Raw genomic sequence first — 19529 nt, forward strand, 5'->3', positions numbered from 1 at the left:
TTGCCATTTTCCTTCTCCAGGGCCTCTTCCCGACCCAGGGATTGAACCATAATCTCTTACATCTCCTGCATTGGCAGGCAGGTTCTTTACCACTAGTGCCACTTGGGATGGCTGTCATTCCCTTAACACCCCCACTCATTAAGCTCTGGCCTTGGACCAGGCCCACAAGAAATAGAGGCCAGTGACTTATTATCCAATGGTAGAGTCAGACCCACCCATAAATAATGACATCTCAACTGTTCAGACATTTCCCCAAATGTGGAGCAATTTGAAATGATCTTAGGGTGTGTCTGGATGCAACATCATACAACAGTGACTCTTGCATCGAGAAAGTTCTTTTCAATGCTGAGTATGCTGGCAAGAATATCCCAGATTAGAGGTCTGTGTCTTTAACATCTCTTTAACCCTCGTTAATCATCCTTTATCACAACAGAGACAGAGAGCAGGCTTCAGGCTCACAGGCAGGTGGCAGTATCTAGCCAGAATCTAATATTATTATTTCATATCATTTAATCAGGCATGATTTACTTACATGGAACTTCATTGCTTTCGTTGTATCTGCTTTTACACTTACATTCTGTTTGTGACAAGTGACCCTGTTTATCCCATTTAAAGTAGTGATATCCAGTTTTTCTTCTCAAGTAAATTTATTTTTATACAAAAGTGAGTCCCTTGGAAGAAAAACATTAGGTCAATAGGAGTACAGGCAATACACAAAATATCATGATGCTATTTTGCAGGTATGGTGAACATTGTGAACAGATTGGTGTTTGGAAAATTCTTCTGGAACAGAGTTTATTAAGGTTGGAATTTCCACTGGCAGGGCAGCTTCTCTCTGGGTTGCTGGATCCCAGACCCCACCCATCTTCATTTCTTCCTGCAGAGAACCCCATCCCATGGTTCAGAGTTATGGATCCTAAGCCAGAATTAGCCTGAGGAGAGACAAGGAAAAGGTTAACCCCCTTTCCATAATAAAGCTCTGGGCTCTGGGTCTGATTCCCCCATCCAGACCCCATCAGCCCAGCCAGGAGGGCAGGACCCCCCACCCTCCTTCACAGGGGCAAACTGAAGCTCGGAGCGTTAGGGCCGTGGTCCAGGTGATACAAGTTCAACAAGAGGACAGGGACACCCGGTTCCTGTCATCATAGGAGGACCCCTCCCAGCCCATCCACTTCTCCAGGGCTGGCCACAGGAGGCCCAGGCTTCTGGGGCGGTTCCTGTTCAGCTGGCTGAACTCGAGGGATCTCTTAGGGCTGGGGCTCAGAGAGGGGAGGAGCTGGCCCGAGCACACACAGCCCTACCTCAGACAGGGCTTCTGCAGTCCCGGCCGCAGGCACCCAGGCAGCACCGCTTGCGGCCCTGGCAGTCCGAGTCCTTGGAGCAGAGGTGCTGCGTGGGGCTCAGGCAGTGCAGACGGTCCTCGGGGCATCTGCCCATCTTAACTGCAACACAGGGACCGGGGGAGTCCTGCCGGTGCCCCGGCCCTGGGGCTTGGGGTCTGGCTGGCGGTCAGCACGGTGGACAGGGACCCTTACCTGAGACCTTCCGCACGCACTGGAGGAAGCACGCTTGGCGACAGCACTTCATCCCTGAGGGACACTGGCTGTCGTGCAGACACTGGTCAGGCACCGAGAGGAGGCAGGGCCCGTCATCCGGTGGGCAGCCCCCAGACTTCTCTGTAAGAGAACTCCCCAGATTTTGCCACTGGAGGCAGTTCAGAATTCAGTATAAGCGCTGTCCTGGGGATTGCGCCATCTAAATTCTCCACTCCATACTTATTTGCCCATCGTTTGCAATATTTTTTTTAAATTTTGGAATGGGCTTGCTTGTTTTTTATTTATTTTTTTATTGACATCTAAAGTGAAATGTAATATATCAGTTTCAGGTGTGCAACGTGATGATTTATTTTCGTATGTCCTGCAGAATGATCACCACAGTGTCTTGTTAACGTCGGTCACCATACATAGTTATAATTTTTTTTCTTGTGATGAGAACTTTTAAGATCAATTCTTTCAGCTACATCCAAATGTGAATTGTAGCATTATTAACTGTAGTCACCAGGCTGTACCTTATATCTTCGTGACTTATTTTATATCTGGAAGTGTGTACATTTTGACCCCCTTCACCCATTTCACTCCCACCCCTACACCCTACTTTTGGCAACAACCACCAACTGTTTTCTGTATCTATGAGCTTGATTTTTTTAGATGATACCATACAGTATTTATCTTTCTCTGTCTGATTTATTTCATTTAGCATAATGCCCTCAAGGTCCATCCATGCTGTTGTAAATGGCCGGCAAGGCTTTTTTTGTTGTTGTTGTTTTAGTTTGTTTTGTACTCCAAGCCTCAGTTTGCTGTCTCTGAAATGGGAAGCTAGACTGAATCCTCTCAGGGTTGGTTTGAGACTCAGATGACATAAAAGGCAGAGGAAAAAAAAAACCAACAAAGTTCAAAATCTCCACCTGGGCAATTAGACCGTGCCTGGTCTGGCCCCAGCCCATCTCTCTGGTGTCTTCTTCTACCCTGTTTCCACTTGGCGGCTCCTGATCAGCTCCAAGCTGCTTCTCTTCGCAGGCCTTGTTTTTTGCCCCGTGCATTACTCTCAAGTTTGCATCTGCCTTCCCTAACCTTCTCTCCAAATCCAGGCTCCCCACTCACAGACATATACACAGAGACACAGTCATATACACACACCGGTGTGGTCAGAGTGTTACAGGCCCAGAAGGGATGGAGGTGGAGGCATCGCCTGGGTGGGGAGGCACCTTTCTGACTATCTCTGCAGCCCCAGCCTCTCCCATCTGTTGACAGGTCAGACTCAGCCTTTTATTTATTTTTTATTTTTTTAAAAATTAATTAATTAATTTATTTTCCTTTACAACATTGTATTGGTTTTGCCATACATTGACTTGAGTCCTCCATGGGTGTAAATGTGTTCCCCATCCTGAACCCCCCTCCCACCTCCCTCCCCATCCCATCCCTCTGGGTCATCCCAGTGCACCAGCCCCAAACATCCTGTATCATGCATCGAACCTGGACTGGTGATTCATTTCACATATGATAATTTACATGTGTGAATGCCATTCTCCCATATCATCCCGCCCTCGCCCTCTCCCACAGAGTCAAAAGACTGTTTAATACATCTGTGTCTCTCTTGCTGTCTCACATACAGCGTTATCATTACCATATTTCTAAATCCATATATATGCGTTAGAATACTGTATTGGTGTTTATCTTTCTGGCTTACTTCACTCTGTATAATGGGCTCCAGTTTCAATCATCTCATTAGAACTGATTCAAATGTATTCTTTTTAATGGCTGAGCTATATTTCATTGTGTATATGTACCACAGCTTTCTTATCCATTCATCTGCTGATGGGCATCTAGGTTGCTTCCATGTCCTGGCTATTATAAACAGTGCTGTGATGAACATTGGGGTATACGTGTCTCTTTCAGATCTGGTTTCCTCGGTGTGTATGCCCAGGATTTGGATTGCTGGGTCATATGGGAGTTCTATTTCCAGTTTTTTAAGCAATCTCCACACTGTTCTCCATAGTGGCTGTGCTAGTTTGCATTCCCACCAACAGTGTTAGAGGGTTCCCTTTTCTCCACACCCTCTCCAGCATTTATTGCTTGTACACTTTTGGATGGCAGCCATTCTGACTGGCATGTAATGGTACCTCATTGTGGTTTTAATTTGCATTTCTCTGATAATGAGTGATGTTGAGCATCTTCTCAAGTGTTTGTTAGCCATCTGCATGTCTTCTTTGGAGAAATGTCTCTTTAGTTCTTTGGCCCATTTTTTGATTGGGTCGTTTATTTTTCTGGAATTGAGCTGCAGGAGTTGCTTGTATACTTTTGAGATTAATTCTTTGTCCATTGCTTCATTTGCTATTATTTTCTCCCATTCTGTAGGCTGTCTTTTCACCTTGCTTATAGTTTCCTTTGTTGTGCAGAAGCTTTTAATTTTAATTAGGTCCCATTTGTTTATTTTTGCTTTTATTTCCAATATTCTGGGAGGTGGGTCATAGAGGATCTTGCTGTGGTTTATGTTGGAGAGTGTTTTGCCTATGTTTTCCTCTAGGAGTTTTATAGTTTCTGGTCTTACATGTAGATCTTTAATCCATTTTGAGTTTATTTTTGTGTATGGTTTTAAAAAGTGTTCTAGTTTCATTCTTTACCAAGTAGTTGACCAGTTTTCCCAGAACCACTTGTTGAAGAGATTTTCTTTTCTCCATTGTATATTCTTGCCTCCTTTGTCAAAGATAAGGTGTCCATAGGTGTGTGGATTTATCTCTGGGCTTTCTATTTTGTTCCATTGATCTGTATTTCTGTCTTAGGCTGGCTGACTGGATACAAAAACAAGACCCATATATATGTTGTCTACAAGAGACCACCTCGAAACAAGGGACACATACAGACTGAAAGTGAAGGGCTGGAAAAAGATATTCCATGCAAACAGAGACCAAAAGAAAGAAGGAGTAGCAATACTCATATCAGATAAAATAGACTTTAAAACAAAGGCTGTGAAAAGAGACAAAGATGGACACTACATAATGATCAATGGATCAATCTAAGAAGAAGATATAACAATCATAAATATATATGCACCCAACATAGAAGCACCGCAATATGTGAGACAAATGCTAATGAGTATGAAAGGGGAAAGTAACAATAACACAATAATAGTGGGAGACTTTAATACTCTACTCACACCTATGGATAGATCAACCAAACAGAAAATTAACAAGGAAACACAAACTTTAAATGATACAAAAGACCAGTTAGACCTAACTGATATCTATAGGACATTACACCCCAAAACAATGAATTTCACCTTTTTCTCAAGCACACACAGAACCTTTTCTAGGATAGATCACATCCTGGGCCATAAATCTAGCCTTGATAAATTCAAAAAAATTGAAATCATTCCAAGCATCTTTTCTGACCACAATGCAGTAAGATTAGATGTCAATTACAGGAGAAAAACTATTAAAAATTCCAACACATGGAGGCTGAACAACACGCTGCTGAACAACCAGCAAATCACAGAAGAAATAAAAAAAAAAAATCAAAATATGCATAGAAATGAATAAAAATGAAAACACAACAACCCAAAACCTATGGGACACTGTAAAAGCAGTACTAAGGGGAAGGTTCATAGCAATATAGGGTTACCTCAAGAAACAAGAAAAAAGTCAAATAAATAACCTAACTCTACACCTAAAGCAACTTGAAAAGGAAGAAATTATGAACTCCAGGTTTAGTGGAAGGAAAGAAATCTTAAAAATTAGGGTAGAAATAAATGCAAAAGAAGCAAAAGAGACCATAGCAAAAATCAACAAAACCAAAAGCTGGTTCTTTGAGAAGGTAAATAAAATTGACAAACCATTAGCCAGATTCATCAAGAAACAAAGGGAGAAAAATCAATTCGACAAAAATAGAAACAAAAATGGAGAGATCACAACAGACAACACTGAAATACAAAGGATCATAAGAGACTACTACCAGCAACTGTATGCAAATAAAAGGGACAACTTGGAAGAAATGGACAAATTCTTAGAAAAGTACTACTTTCCAATATTGAACCAGGAAGAAATAGACAATCTCAACAGACCCATCACAAGCAAGCAAATTGAAACTCTAATCAGAAATCTTCCAACAAACAAAAGCCCAGGACCAGACGGCTTCACAGCTGAATTCTGCCAATAATTTAGAGAAGAACTAACACCTATCCTACTCAAACTCTTCCAGAAAATTGCAGAGGAAGGTGAACTTCCAAACTCTTTCTATGAGGCCACCATCACCTTAATCCAAAACCTGACAAAGATGCCACAAAAAAAGAAAATTATAGGCCAGTATCACTGATGAACATAGATGCAAAAATCCTTAACAAAATTCTAGCAAACAGAATCCAACGACATATTCAAAGATCACACATCATGACCAAGTAGGCTCTGTCCCAGGGATACAAGGATTCTTCAATATCCACAAATCAATCAATGTAATACACCACATTAACAAACTGAAAAATAAAAACCATATGATTATCTCAATAGATGCAGAAAAAGCCTTTGACAAAATTCAACATCCATTTATGATAACAACCCTCCAGAAAGCGGGAATTGAAGGACCATACCTCAACATAATAAAAGCTATATATGACAAACCCTCAGCAACATCATCCTCAATGGTGAAGAATTGAAAGCAATTCCCCTAAAGTCAGGAACAAGAGAAGGGTACCCACTCTTACCACTACTATTCAATATAGTTTTGGAAGTTTTGGCCACAGCAATCAGAGCAGAAAAAGAATAAAAGGAATCCAGATTGGAAAAGAAGAAGTAAAACTCTCACTATTTGCAGATGACATGATCTTCTACATAGAAAACCCTAAAGACTCCACCAGAATATTACTAGAGCTAATCAATGAATATAGTAAAGTTGCAGGATATAAAATTAATACACAGAAATCCCTTGCATTCCTATACACTAACATTGAGAAAACAGAAAGAGATACTAAGGAAACAATTCCATTCACCATTGCAACGAAAAGAATAAAATACTTAGGAATAAATCTACCTAAAGAAACAAAAGATGTATATATAGAAAACGATAAAACACTGATGAAAGAAATCAAAGAGGATGCAGATAGATGGAGAAACATACCGTGTTCATGGATGAGAAGAATCAATAGAGTAAAAATGAGTATATGATACAAAGCAATCTATAGATTCAATGCAATCCCTATCAAGCTACCAAAGGTACTTTTCAGAGAACTAGAACAAATAATTTCACAACTTGCATGGAAATACAAAAAACCTCGAATAGCCAAAGCAATCTTGAGAAAGAAGAATGGAACTGGAGGAATCAACCTGCCTGAATTCAGTCTCTACTACAAAGCCACAGTCATCAGACTCAGCCTTTTAAAGGAGGCAGAGGAGGAGAGAGGTAGGGTAGGTAGAGCTTCCTTCTGAAAATCCCGGATTCCGGAGACCATGCCCACTACTCAACTCCAGAGTCCCTTTCACAGATTGGGCTGGGAGACAGAGAAGCCTGGAGAAGGACACAAACAAGATGGGCAGGAGGCCAGACCAGACCTAGTTCGCCATGGAGGATGACAGAAAAGATCATCTCCCTGCTGTGCAGACCCACATGTCCAGACACTCCCATGGAGACACCAAAGAGCAGGGACCAACCATCCACTCCCACCCTCCGCAGAGGCACAGGAAGACACGAGTTCTCACATGGACGCCCATGCAGGCTCAGACACACATGTGTGCGGTCGTCCCTAGGGATACATGGGCAGACTCAGATCACACCGACACTCAGGCACAAAGCTACACGTATAACTAGAGGTAGACGCATGTGTGTGAACACAGTCCTACAGTCAGACGTGTAGACAGGCAAGCACCGGGAAACTGGCAAGAAAACATTTACAGCTGCACATGCAAGCAGGCTGACAGGCATGAAGATGTACAGACAAGAGAGAAGCTGCTGGAAGTACTAAGAAGTGGGCACACGCACACACACACACACACACACACACACACACACACACAACTTACACTTCATTGCCTGCCTTTCCCCAAACTCTTATTCTCTCCTAAAAGGTAGAAACCAGCTCTGTCCTTGAAGCATAGGAACCTACCCATACTCACCTCCCTTCCTCCTGCCCAAGGCAGCATGTAACTGGCTCCCCAAACCCAGAAGGGTCACCAGGAGGAGGAGGCTCTGGGCCCTCATGTTTCTGTTGCTGACACCTGATAAGGTAGAATCCAGAGGTCCCCAGATTAACACCTACAACCTTGGGGAGGCTAAAGCAACTGAGTTAAGGGAGGAAAGAGAGGGGATAAACAGAGTGCCTCATCCTGGCCCCACACCCTGCCCAAGAGCTACCGTGCAAGGGTGCTTGTGCAAGAACTGATGACGGGTGAGGACCCACCCTGGGTGTCCAGGGCTGGGATCCAGTCCTGCCTGTATCGCTGATTTTGGTTGTGATATGGACAAGGCTTGTCTGTGTTTGGACCTCAGTTTTTCTGATTTGTATAAAGGGTGAGAGTTGATGAGTCAGATGGTCCCCTTCCTGGCTCTCTAACATCCTGAAGCCCCAGCAGTGGCTTAGGTGGAAGATAGAAGTCGGCTTTGAATGACCAGGAAGGATTTGCAGAGCTCTGAGATCTGTGAAGGGAAGCATTCTAGTTAGGGTCAGCCCTCTCTGCTGGAGATGGCTGGCCCAGGCTGGCAGGGTGAGTGGGGCCAGCCCTGGTCTCTCCTCTAGGGCTCCGGTGGATGAGAGAGAGAGACCACTCTGCCTTTGGTAAGATCACCTCCAGTGGCATCTGGTAGAACTGCCCTCTGCCTGGAGCTGGCTGAGCTATCAGGGGTGGACAGAGCGAGGCTTTAGGTTTGGCTGCGGTGGCTAGTCACAGAGGATGCAGGTGGCCTCTGGGACCCCTTCCCTGGCCCTAAGGGATCCTGAGTAAAAGGTCATCTCAGTCAATCCCCCACCCTTCCCTGCCTAGATTTCACATCATCTGGCTCCTGTGATTGGTAAAAGAGAGACAAGTGGTGCTCAGAGTCCTAAGGGGCCCCAAGAGGAAACGCACTGAACCTGAGTAACTCACCAGGATGGGAGGAAATCAGGGACATCCTCCCCGCCCTCCTGTCTGAAAGATGAGGGAACAGTTGCCTGTAGCTGGGAGGGGGCTGGCTCAAGGACACAGTTAATTCTTAACTAGGCTGGGACGTCTTCTCCATGGGAACATCGCTTCTCCATGATCCCCATCCTGTTCTCGGAAGTGAGGCGATCCGTCCTCTGACCCTGAGAAAGGAAGAGAGTGTTCCAGTCCAGGACAACCCTCAGTCAGGAAGTGCTCGCGGGGGTTTAACCTCATGCTGTCTTCTAAGGTCTCAGGAAAAGAGTGGCCCTGTAGTTCATGATCTAATGTGACTTTGGGAATTCTGGCATCCCCTTGGCAGCTTTCTTTAGAAGGAAAGCTTTATGAGGCTGATTTTTATTCCTGACTACAAACTACACAGACTACTTGGCTGTTGCTCACAAGAAAGTTCAATAAAAATCAAAACCCCAAACTGAAGCTCAGAGAAGGAGAATTATTCTCCTGAGGTCACACAGCAAGTTCTGGGCAAAGCTGAGACTGACTTCCAGGCCATTGTTCTGGAAGTCACTCACAGTGTCTCCTCCCAGGAACTTGAACTTCCTTGGCACCTCCTTGGAACAGGACTGCGAGACCAGTTCATGGACAGCAGAGCTATGAGGTCATTGGGGTGTGTCTAGGAAAGTCCCCCTTCCACTGTCGGTTCCTGCCACCCCTAAGTCTCCCCTACCCCCAAATTATTATTGTCTAGAGAAAGGCTGGCCTGGATGAAGCACAAGCTGGAATAAGATTGCCGGGAGAAATATCAATAACCTCAGATATGCAGATGACACCACTGTTATGGCAGAAAGCAATGAAGAACTAAAGAGGCTCTTGATGAAAGTGAAAGAGGAGAGTGAAAAAGTTGACTTAAAGCTCAACATTCAGAAAACTAAGATCATGGCATCCAGTTCCATCACTTCATGGCAGATAGATGGGGAAACAGTGGCAGACTTTATTTTTCTGGGCTCCAAAATCACTGCAGATGGTGATTGAAGCCATGAAGTTAAAAGACGCTTACGCCTTGGAAGGAAAGTTATGACCAACATAAATAGCATATTAAAAAGCAGAGACATTACTTTGTCAACAGAAGTCCATCTAGTAAAGGCTATGGTTTTTCCAGTAGTCATGTATGGATGTGAGAGATGACTGTAAAGAAAGCTGAGTGCTGAAGAATTGATGCTTTTGAACTGTGGTGTTGGAAAAGGCTCTTGAGAGTCCCTTGGACTGCAAGGAGATCCAACCAGTCCATTCCTAAAGGAGGTCAGTCCTGAGTGTTCATTGGAAGGACTGCTGTTGAAGCTGAAACTCCAATACTTTGGCCACCTGATGCGAAGAGCTGACTCATGTGACAAGACCCTGATGCTGGGAAAGATTGGAGGCGGGAGGAGAAGGGGACGACAGAGGATGAGATGGTTGGATGGCATCACTGACTCAATGGACATGAGTTTGGCTAAACTCCGGGAGTTGGTGATGGACAGGGAGGCCTGGCGTGCTGCAGTCCATGGGTTTGCAAAGAGTCAGACACGACTGAGCGACTGAAGTGAACTGAACTGAGAGGATGGCTCATGCCACTAAATTATTCTAACATATCAGACACTCAGGGTGTTTTGCCTTATCATTTATTTCTCAAAAGAGACCCAAGGAAGGAGGTAAGTATGCCATCCAGGCAGATGGAGTGCCTGCCAGTGGAGCTAAATCTCAGACTCCAACAAGAGAGATGCGTAAAGAGCAGGGACCTCCCAGTAAACTGTTGCAGCAACACTTTCTGATATTCCTGGGACATAACAAGGTGGATTGGCAGGGCTAGCAGAGCTGAGGGTTGGTGGAGCAGAGCTGAGGGTCGGTGGTTGGGTTGGAGCCTGCAGTGCAAGTGGGTGTGCCCAGTAGGGAGCTACCTGCAGGTGTGGGGAAGGGATTTTCAAATGTGCAAGACCCAGTGTGGAGACTTCATTTTCCTCCACAGTCTGTACTGGCTTCTGGGCATTAGATCAAATAGCAATGTCTTCCAGTCTTGACCACGTGACCACATATAGGAGAGGAACCTCACCGTCCCACCTTCCCAAGCTATTGGTTGTGTCTGGAACCCTTGTAATTGTCCAAGCTGCCTTCTTTGTTCTTCGTGGCTTGAGGGTGTGCCAAGACCCTCTCCAATGTGAGTATTTTCTTGCTTGCCCAATCTGTAGCACTGGCTCAACTCATTTCTGGATTTCTTTCAATGGCTTTGTGTTGTAGCTGTCAACTTTGTGTGACTAGGGGTGGAGGTGAGTTGAGGAGCCTCCTGTGTCTCAGTCATGGACCAGAACTTTCTGTTTTCAGTTCTTTTACATATACATCTGGGAGTGGAATTGCTGAGTCATTTGGTAATTCTATGCTGACCTTTTGGAGGAACTGTCAGGCTGTTTTCCACAGAGTTTGCACCATTTTACCTTCTCCCCAGCAATGTACAAGAGTTCCAATTTCTTCACCTCCTAGCCGATGCTTGTCATTTTCCATTAAATTTTTTTTCTTCTAGTCACACTATTGGGTATGAAGTGGTATCTTGTGATTTTGATTTGCATCTGCCTAATGACTAATTTCTGCTTTATTGACTATGCCAAAGCCTTTGACTGTGTGGATCACAATAAACTCTGGAAAATTATGAAAGAGAAGGGAATACCAGACCACCTGACCCACCTCTTGAGAAACCTATATGCAGGTCAGGAAGCAACAGTTAGAACTGGGCATGGACCAACACACTGGTTCCAAATAGTAAAAAGAGTATGTCAAGGCTGTATATTGTCACCCTACTTATTTAACTTCTAATCAGAGTACATCGTGAGAAATGCTGGGCTGGAAGAAGCACAAGCTGGAACCAAGTTTCCTGGGAGAAATATCAATAACCTCAGATATGAGGTCTCAGATATGCAGATGACACCACCCTTATGGCAGAACGCGAAGAAGAACTAAAGAGCCTCTTGATGAAAGTGAAAGAGGAGAGTGAAAAAGTTGGCTTAAAGCTCAACATTCAGAAAACTAAGTTCATCTTAGTCTGGTCCCATCACTTCATGGGAAATAGATGGGGAAACAGTGGAAGCAGTGTCAGAGTTTATTTTTTGGGGCTCCAAAATCACTGCAGATGGTGATTGCAGCCATGAAATTAAAAGACACTTACTTCTTGGAAGAAACTTATGACCAACCTAGATAGCATATTAAAAAGCAGAGACTTACTTGCCAACAAAGGTCTGTCTAATAAAGGCTATGGTTTTTCCAGTGGTCATGTTTGGATGTGAGGGTTGGACTGTGAAGAAAGCTGAGTGCCAAAAAATTGATGCTTTTGAACTGTGGTATTGGAGAAGACTCTTGAGAGTCCCTTGGACTGCAAGGAGATCCAACCAGTCCATCCTAAAGGAGATCAGTCCTGGGTGTTCATTGGAGCGATTGATGTTGAAGCTGAAACTCCAATACTTTGGCCACCTGATGGGAAGAGCTGACTCATTTGAAAAGCCCCTGATGTTCGGAGGGTTCAGGGGCAGGAGGAGAATGGGATGACAGAGGATGAGATGGCTGGATGGCATCACCGACTCAATGGACATGAGTTTGAGTAAACTCCGGAAGTTGGTGATGAACAGGGAGGCCTGGCGTGCTGTGATTCATGTGGTCGCAAAGAGTCAGACACGACTGAGCGACTGAACTGAACTGAAGGACTAATGATGTTCAGCATCTTTTCCTGGTGCTCACTGGCCACTTGTGTATCTTCAGAGAAATGTCTAAGTTCTTTGCCTGTTTTTAAATTGGGGTGTTCATCTTTTGAATGTGGAGTGGTGAGAGATCTTCGTATAGTCTGGGTCATAGGCCCTTATCAGAGACCTGGTTTGTTTCTTCTTCTCAACAGGATCTTCTCACTCTCCTGGTAGGATCCTTTAATGCACAATTTTTAATTTTGTTGAACCTTATGTGTTTTAAATATCCTTTGACTTGAAGCTACTATATATAAAGAAGTCAGTGGACTTATTCTTTGATCTACCTCTTTCCATCATTCTCCTTTCTGATGGAAGTTTTGCTATTTGTACATTATCACAGAAGGTCATATTTACATACTATTTATTACTCCTTCATCAGACTTAATTCCACAATTAAAATATTCAGTACTCAATAATAATCATGTTGCTAATTTCCACAAATGTTTCTTGATTGAATAAATCTTGTCTCTTGGAAACTCCCCAGGAAAGTTCTCAGAAACAATATTTCTATTTGGAAATATATTTAGGTCAAAGACAAATTAGTTGTATAAAATTCATCACTGCATATTTTCTTTCATAGAGTGTCTAAGTTTTGCTTCACTGTTTTCTGGCATTGAACATTGTTATCTTACAACCTGATTTTTTAAGATTTTGTTTCTTTTTTAGTTGGAAGGGAGAGTGTTGGCCTCCTGAAGGCTTCTATTTTTATCTTGAAAGACCACAATATTTACTTTCATTCATCTTATGTTTACTATAATGTGAGCTTTTAATATGTAGACTGAAATCTTTTATTTCAGAAAGATTTTCCTCAAACATTGTTTTAAATAATTCTTCTGTTTTGTTGACTTGGTTTTCTTCTTGGTAAGACTTGATTTTCGTGTCTGGTGGACCTTCATTGACTTTAATATTTAAGACTGTGTTTTTAAGCTACTTCTTTCTTTAGTTTTATTTTATGTTATATGCTTTTCTTATGTTTCCGCTTTTCTTCCTTACTTTACTTAGTCCTTATTTATGAAATAGTTTTGTCCTTTTCTTCAATTTCTCTTCTCTCCATCAGTTTCTATTTCACATCTTCCTGTTACCTTGCTATCTCCTCTTTGAGTTTCTATATTTCTGTTTTATGATGGTTCCTCATATTTTTAGGTTTCCCTGGTGGCTCAGATGGTAAAGAATCTGCCTTTAGTGTGGGAAGCATGGGTTCAATCCCTCGGTTGGGAAGATCCCCTGGAGAAGGAAATGGCTACCAATCCAGTATTTTTGCCTGGAGAATTCCATGGACAGAGAAGCCTGGTGGGCTACAATCCATGGGGTAGCAGAGTTGGAGATGGCTGAGCGACTTTCACTTCTCCTCATACCTTTAATTTGCTTCACTAGTTTTAAAAATCTATTTTAGATTATAATTTTTTCTCAGCTTTGTGGTGATATTTTACTGGGAATTTTAGAACTCCTCTTTCAACTGCTTTGAAGGTTTGCTTCTCATTTCTGTTGTTTTAAAAAGGAGTCTCTACACATGCACCCCAATGTTCATTGCAGCACTGTTTATAATAGCCAGGACATGGAAGCAACCTGGATGCCCATCAGCAGATGAATGGATAAGGAAGCTGTGGTACATATACACCACAGAATATTACTCAGCCATTAAAAAGAATTCATTTGAACCAGTCCTAATGAGATGGATGAAACTGGAGCCCCTTATACAGAGTGAAGTAAGCCAGAAAGATAAAGAACATTACAGCATACTAACACATATATATGGAATTTAGAAAGATGGTAACGATAACCCTATATGCAAAACAGAAAAAGAGACACAGAAATACAGAACAGACTATTGAACTATGTGGGAGAATGTGAGGGTGGGATATTTCAAAAGAACAGCATGTATACTATCTATGGTGAAACAGATCACCAGCCCAGGTGGGATGCATGAGAGAAGTGCTCGGGCCTGGTGCACTGGGAAGACCCAGAGGAATCGGGTGGAGAGGGAGGTGGGAGGGGGGATCGGGATGGGGAATACGTGTAAATCTATGGCTGATTCATATCAATGTATGACAAAACCCACTGAAATGTTGTGAAGTAATTAGCCTCCAACTAACAAAAAAAAAAAAAAAAAAATTAAAATCAGAGTCAGGGACTATCTTTTGAGAAGAGTATCTTATTTGAGTGGGAAGGGTTGGAAGTAATAAGTTTCTTAATGCAGTTCAAGGGCTCCCTCCTCTGTTGCAGTTTTCCTAATACGTACGTGGACTTCTCTTTCTTAGGTACTTGTCTGAGAGAGGAGGGCTCCACCGTCAGCCCTGACCACTATGAGATATTACTCCAGCACTGCAAGGTAACGACTGCTCTCATAAATACCCTGCATTCGTCTCTATTGATTTTATTCATATCTCCCAGCTCTTGTGTCCTACCTGGCTTATTCTCAGACCCACTCACTTCAGCTCACACTCAAATGGGCAAGCTTTGCCTTCTGAGAGGTGAATAGTTTCTAACTGGAAGTGTAAGTATGGGAGGGAGCTGGGGTATGGCAGGTACTGTGCAGTGTCTCCATCTGCATGCATTTCAGCTGCTCCCAGAATGCCTTCCTGCAGGGGTTGTAAATCAAATGCCTATCTTTTCCCAGACTCTTTCATATCCAGGATTTCACGCGTTATTCAGATTCTTACAATGCGATGTACTCATACAATAGCTGAAATTCTTTTTCTGCTTGAACTACCTAGGTGATTTCTTTTGACAGCCTCTGATTGATGCACTGTTTTCCTTTTACATTATGACATATTTTAAACATCCCTTTGTAACACATTAATGATTATTTCTTTAGATGCAACTCTCAGTTACCCTGTTTTCTCCATTCACGTGATTATTTGAGTGCTTTATTCTAACCTATAATGAATTTTGGTGGCTCAGTGGTAAAGAATCTGCCTGCCAATGCAGGAGATGTAAGTTTGATCCCTGGATTGAGAAGATCCCTTGGAGAAGGAAATGGCAACCCTCTCCAGTATTCTTGCCTGAGAAATCCCATGGACAGAGGAGCCTGGGGGTGCTACATTCCATGAGGTTGCAAAAGAGTTGGACACAACTTAACGACTAAACAACAACAGCAAATTATGAATTTTAATTTTCTTTATTCGCTATGTTCAGATCATAAGAGATTTTTGCTGTGATGAAATAAAATTCTTATTTCCAGGCAGGATAAGAAAAAATTAAGCACAAAATTCTCTCTCTGCATCCGTTTGGGCCTCTTCCTTCCCTCCCTAATGTGTAGTGTGTTCCTGCATTACATATTAAACAAACGTCCTTGAAGATAGGAGCAGCTGCTTGACCATAAAGATAACATTTTCCCCTTTCTTCTGACATTAGCAATATAATTTCTTCAAAGGATGGCATTATTTCCCAACTCTGCAGGGGATCATGGACTTCCTGATCTCTTTATACGTGCTTACCTGCACTATGTGTCCTCGGTGAACTTTGTATAAAATATCAGGATGTCATTTTGATGTATGATCCTTTATCTTGAAAATGTATATGACTGTGCCTTCAACTTGCACCTGGCGGAACAGTTTCTCAGAACTTTCTGAGAGTCTCTCTTCCGGGTTATAATCCTCAGTCTGGTTCAATTAAAATTCCCTTTCTTCTTAATTGTTAACTGAACTTTCTTTGACCGTTGTAACAAGAAAAAAATTAGAAAGTAATATGGATAAAGGCAGAGCTACTCATGCTTGTTCTCTTTCCTCTCCCCTCATCATCATGTAACCAGTATTCACAGCAGTGACTATTCCTTTAAACACTTTTCCTTTTTCACAAATAAGTATTTTCATATACAGAAGTTCTATGTTCAACTGAAATATTATCAAAACCCACATAGTACTCTCCAACTTTTTTTCTGTTGGTAAGATTGCATGGACATCACTGGAAGTCAGTAAACAGAGATCCAGTGATATTCATTTTTTGGTAATATATTTATAAATGTAACAGGATCCCATCAGACATGATGAGTTTTTTTGTAAAGCAACATTTATTTATTTATTTTTCTTCTCCTTCCTTCCATCCTGGCTTCATAACCTGAATCCTCCGTCAACCACTTAGGGAATGTATATTAATATTATGATGTGCAGCCTTCTTAATATGACAGTAGTGATATTTGTTTACTATAGCCAAGTTAGAAACATAGTCTCATTATGTGCAAGTCATCTGTTTGAGGACTCTCTTTTCTGTTTCACTTGCATATCTGTCTATGGTTGTTGTAATACCACTTTATCATAATTATTACAGCTTTAAAATAAGGCTTGATATCTCCTACATCAAGTCTTAGTAAATTATTCTTCAAGAGTATTTTGGCTATCTTGCCTTTTGCATTTTTTGTGTGCATTTCAGAATTGCATTGCCAAGTTTCTCTTGGTTTACTTTTGCAAAAACTTTCCTGGGGGTTTGATTGCATTGAGACTGAAAATCAATTTGAAGAGAATTGGCATACTTATCATATTGAGTCTTGCAATCCATGAACATGGTATACATTTCTGATTTGGGGGTGTTAAAAAATGTTTCTCACCAAAGTTTTATAATTTTCTTTGTAGTGATTCTGTACAAAATCTATTATGTGTATTTATAAGCTCTTCATATTTTATATGATTATAAAAATTATTGAAATTTCATTTGCTGATTTGTATTGTTGGTTTATGTAGTACCATTGAGTTTTGTATATTTCTTGGTATGCATCCATTGTGATAAATTCTCATTGATTCTAACAATTATCTGTAGATCTGTTTGAAATTTTATGAACATAGTTGATTTTTATGTTCATGAATCTATGTTCTATGAATAACATTTACTTAAAATCTTCCTTTTTCATAGAATCCTTGTTTATAATTTTATTTTTAAATAGCTTTATTTACATATAATTGACATAAGTCCTTATTAAACTCTGGTATCAAGATTATGTTTACTTCATATGACATGCTTGGAATTGTTTCTTATTTTCTATTTATGTCATATTAGAATTAGTTGTTCCTTGTTTGCCTTATAGAATATGCTTACAAAGAGGTCTGATCCTGGTGCTTTTTTTGGTCAAATATTGTTGACTATTGTTTCCATCTTTGCAATGGTTTTCTACTTTTTCTTGTGGCAATTTCAGTTTAGAAAGCTATTTTTTCTATGATACTTTTGTAGCATTTAGATTTTTTTTGGCCCCTGAGTTGAAAAAATTAATGAAACAATTTCACCAATTTAAGGATATCGTGAAGCAGAAATGCATAAGTCCAGAGCAGAAATAATCAAACAACAGTAGGCATTATCTAGAGAAGAGGAGAAAAGAGGGCCACCCTGAGCCATTTTGAGCAGGTCTAAGAATGAGTTAAAATTTTTACTTACAAACTGTATCACAGATAAAGACCTTTCTCTATAATATGTAAGGAGTGCTAGAAATTCAGAAGAAAAAAGCTAATGAGTATATAGGAAAATGAGCAAAAGAAATAATGTTTTCAGATAAAGAAATATAAGTAGCTTTTAAGATATGAAAAATGCTTGAAATAATTCATGATAGAGAAATGCTAAAATCTCTCACTGTTTCCATTGTTTCCCCGTCTATTTGCCATGAAGTGATGGGACCGGATGCCATAATCTTAGTTTTTTGAATCTTGAGTTTTAAGCCAGTTTTTTCACTCTCCTCTTTCACTTTCATCAAGGGGCTCTTTAGTTTCTCTTCACTTTCTGCCATAAGAGAGGTGTCATCTGCATATCTGAGGTTGTGGATATTTCTCCTGGCAATCTTGATTCCAGCTTGTGTTTCATCCAGCCCAGCATTTCACATGATGTACTCTGCATATAAGTTAAATAATCAGGGTGACAATATACAGCCTTGATGTACTCCTTTATTTTCTTGAGCTCTAAAATCACTGCAGATGGTGACTGCAGCCATGAAATTAAAAGACACTTGCTCCTTGGAAGAAAAGCTATGACCAACCTAGACAGCATACTAAAAAGCAGAGACATTACTTTGCTGACAAAAGTCTGTCTAGTCAAAGCTATGGTTTTTCCAGTAGTCATGTATGGATGTGAGAGCTGGACTATAAAGAAAGCTGAGCACTGAAGAACTGATGCTTTTGATCTGTGGTGTTGGAGAAGACTCCTTGGACTGCAAGGAGATCAAACCAGTCAATCCGAAAGGAAATCAGTCCTGAATATTCATTGTAAAAACTGGTGCTAAAGCTGAAACACCAATACGCTGGCGACCTGATGCAAAGAACTGATTCATTGGAAAAGACCCTAATACTGGGAAAGACTGAAGGCAGGAGGAGAAGGGGATGATGGAGGATGAGATGGCTGGATGGCATCACTGACTAAATGGACATGAGTTTGAGCAAGCTCCGGGAGTAGGTGAAGGACAGGGAAGCCTGGCGTGCTGCAGGCCATGGGGTTGCCAAGAGTCGGACACTACTGAGAGACTGAACTGAACTGCGAGAAATGCTAACTAAGACCTTCAGCAGTGCATCACTTCTCACTCATCAGATTGGTAAAAATCTAAAAGATTTTGCTAATATTTAATTTTACTAGCGATGCCAAATTTATTTTCAAACAGGTTGCATGAATATACACTCTTACTAGTAATGTGTGACAGTTTCTTCTCTCTACAAAACAATGAAGAAAAGGTAGACAACCCAGCAAGAAATGAGCAAGATGCTTGAGTTAACAGAAAATTAGAAAATCCAAGAAAGTGGTTACCTCTGTGGAAGATGGACAGGGAAGAAACTGGTGAGGAATAAATGTTGATATGGCATATATACAAAAAATAATCTTTTTGTTCTTGGTAGGTGAGTGCAGGCTGCCATTTTAATGTTTTAATTCTTTAAGGAGTATCAATTCTACACACTTGTTTGTTTGTATAATTTATTTTGTGATGAGCTTTTTTTTTTTTTTTAAGTAGCCTGCCAACTCCAACATCTTGTATTTGCTATAGCTCTTTAATGTTTCAGCAGCACTGGTGGGCATGATGAGATCTAGTCCAAAGAAACAAAGGGTGGAGATATTAACAACTGTTTGACTATAAAATACTTAGTTTACTTTCATCCCTGTCTCACCCAGAACTCAACTGTTATTGCCACACTTCAGGTTCTGTCCCTGACAATACCTAACTTCTGGGTATTCATTTTTTTTACTCTGAACTT

The 19529-nt window shown here is 41.4% G+C and overlaps 1 protein-coding gene across 1 annotated transcript; it reads right to left on the reverse strand.

Moving 5' to 3' along the window:
- Window positions 1–795: 795 nt before the first annotated feature.
- LOC122448811 (WAP four-disulfide core domain protein 5-like) lies at window positions 796–7742 on the reverse strand. The gene is made up of 4 exons (XM_043480434.1): window positions 7658–7742; window positions 1536–1676; window positions 1302–1442; window positions 796–932 (listed from the first exon to the last, which is right to left on the reverse strand). The coding sequence occupies exons 1-3, from the start codon at window positions 7740–7742 to the stop codon at window positions 1303–1305; spliced, it is 366 nt and encodes a 121-aa protein (XP_043336369.1). The 3' UTR covers window positions 796–932; window position 1302.
- Window positions 7743–19529: the final 11787 nt, after the last annotated feature.

The sequence above is a fragment of the Cervus canadensis genome, chromosome 10 (assembly GCF_019320065.1).
Source record: "Cervus canadensis isolate Bull #8, Minnesota chromosome 10, ASM1932006v1, whole genome shotgun sequence".
Lineage (NCBI taxonomy): Eukaryota > Metazoa > Chordata > Mammalia > Artiodactyla > Cervidae > Cervus > Cervus canadensis.